Source organism: Hyalella azteca, unplaced genomic scaffold (genome assembly GCF_000764305.2).
Source record: "Hyalella azteca isolate HAZT.00-mixed unplaced genomic scaffold, Hazt_2.0.2 contig7718, whole genome shotgun sequence".
NCBI classification, from domain to species: domain Eukaryota; kingdom Metazoa; phylum Arthropoda; class Malacostraca; order Amphipoda; family Hyalellidae; genus Hyalella; species Hyalella azteca.
Window position 1 is genome coordinate 1 of NW_025937836.1, and position 1,594 is coordinate 1,594.

Below are 1,594 nucleotides of genomic sequence, written 5' to 3' on the forward strand. Positions count from 1 at the left end.
CCTGCTGCTGTGCAGATGAAGACTCCTGTGATGCGCAAGAAGCAGAGACAGGCATCCAATGACGAGGTATGTTTTACTGCAGCAAGCTTCTTCTACTGTTAAATCTACTTGTTATTACCAAGTTTTTCTTATTACCACGTTTTTTTGACTTCGTTTCGTGTCCGTCTGCCATCAAAAATTCAAACCTTAATTTAGAGCTCTTCTAAACATCCTAGTAAGTTGAAATTTGGCATGCATGTTTATGCTGCCTAACAATTCAAGATTTGATTATCAGAAGTAATAGGTAATTTAAAAAAAAAATTAAAGAAAAAATTTTAAAAACTCCTAAAAATTCATGGTTGGGAATCGAGTTTTTTGTTGAACATCCAGAGTTGCCAACCCTGGAAAATGATTTGAATTGCTAAAGTAAAAAGTAGAAAATAAATATAAAAAAAAAACATTTTTAAAAACCATGTTTTTCTGGTGGTTACTAAACTAAAAACAATGAAATAAAACTGATAAAAAAAATATAAAAACCACGTTTTCTTAACGGACAAAAAAGAAAAACATTAACTCTTACATAGCATTCAACATAACTTTAATGTTATGTTGAACGAGTTAATGCTTTTCTTTTTTTCCGTTAAGAAAACGTGTTTTTTTAAGCTTTTTTATTTGTTTTATTTCATTGTTTTGAGTTTAGTAACCACCAGAAACACGTGGTTTTTAAAAATGTTTTTATATTTATTTTTATTTACTTATCTACCTGTTCTGTAGCAACTGTGTGGTTTTTCCTAGCTACTTGCTTTATTAAATGTATTACATTATTTTATTGATAGATACCATTTTTATAACTATTACGTGGAAGTACCTAAGTATCCTGGCATAAGAAAGTATTTTACAATTTGTGTTGTTTAAGCTTTAAAAATTACATGATTTTTAATTGGAAGCCACGGAATAACTGGCAACTGTGACCATATGACCTACACCAGTAGAGTTAATTTTAGACTTTTTCAAATGAATATTTTTATGCATAATTGTACCTTCATTGATGAATTGCCTAACAACCATTCACTTGGTGAGGTTGAGAGCGCAAACATTGACTTGTACTTTGAAGTTACAAGAATAATTAATTTGTTCTAGTTTATATGAGGTTAATCAATGAATTGCCTAATGAGTATTCATTTGCTGGCTGGAGGAGAGTGCCAACAGCAACTTGTACGTTGAAGTTACTAATTTAATTGCCTTTAATCAAGTAAATTTTTTATAAATCATAGCTAATGTATCAAAGTTTATTCGAAGTTCATCGTTGATAAACGCACTAATTATTCATTTGCTGGCAGGAGGAGAGCGCCAGTAGCGACTTGTACTTCCACCACAACGACGGCACCAGCGGCGGCGGTTGCCGCACGTCAGACAGAACGCTGAGCGAGCTGACCGTGCCGCGTCTGAGCTGCGAGGCCCTCAGGACCATCATGGACAGCGCTGAGGTCGACCACCCGCTCCAGAGGGAGACCCTCCTACAGCAACACTCTGCTCTCTTCAGCAAGTGGTGCACGCTGCTGCAGTAAGTTTTCCCGCAGCAACACTCTGCTCTCTTCAGCAAGTGGTGCACGCT

At 35.6% G+C, this 1,594-nt stretch overlaps 1 protein-coding gene across 1 annotated transcript; it reads left to right on the top strand.

Annotated features, from left to right (window-relative positions):
- Window positions 1-6: 6 nt before the first annotated feature.
- On the top strand, window positions 7-1,543 carry LOC108681263 (origin recognition complex subunit 2-like; the record flags this gene model as incomplete). Its single annotated transcript, XM_018170280.2, has 2 exons — window positions 7-66; window positions 1,320-1,543. Coding segments are annotated over exons 1-2 (275 nt in total), but the record flags the coding sequence as incomplete, so codon positions are not given.
- Window positions 1,544-1,594: the final 51 nt, after the last annotated feature.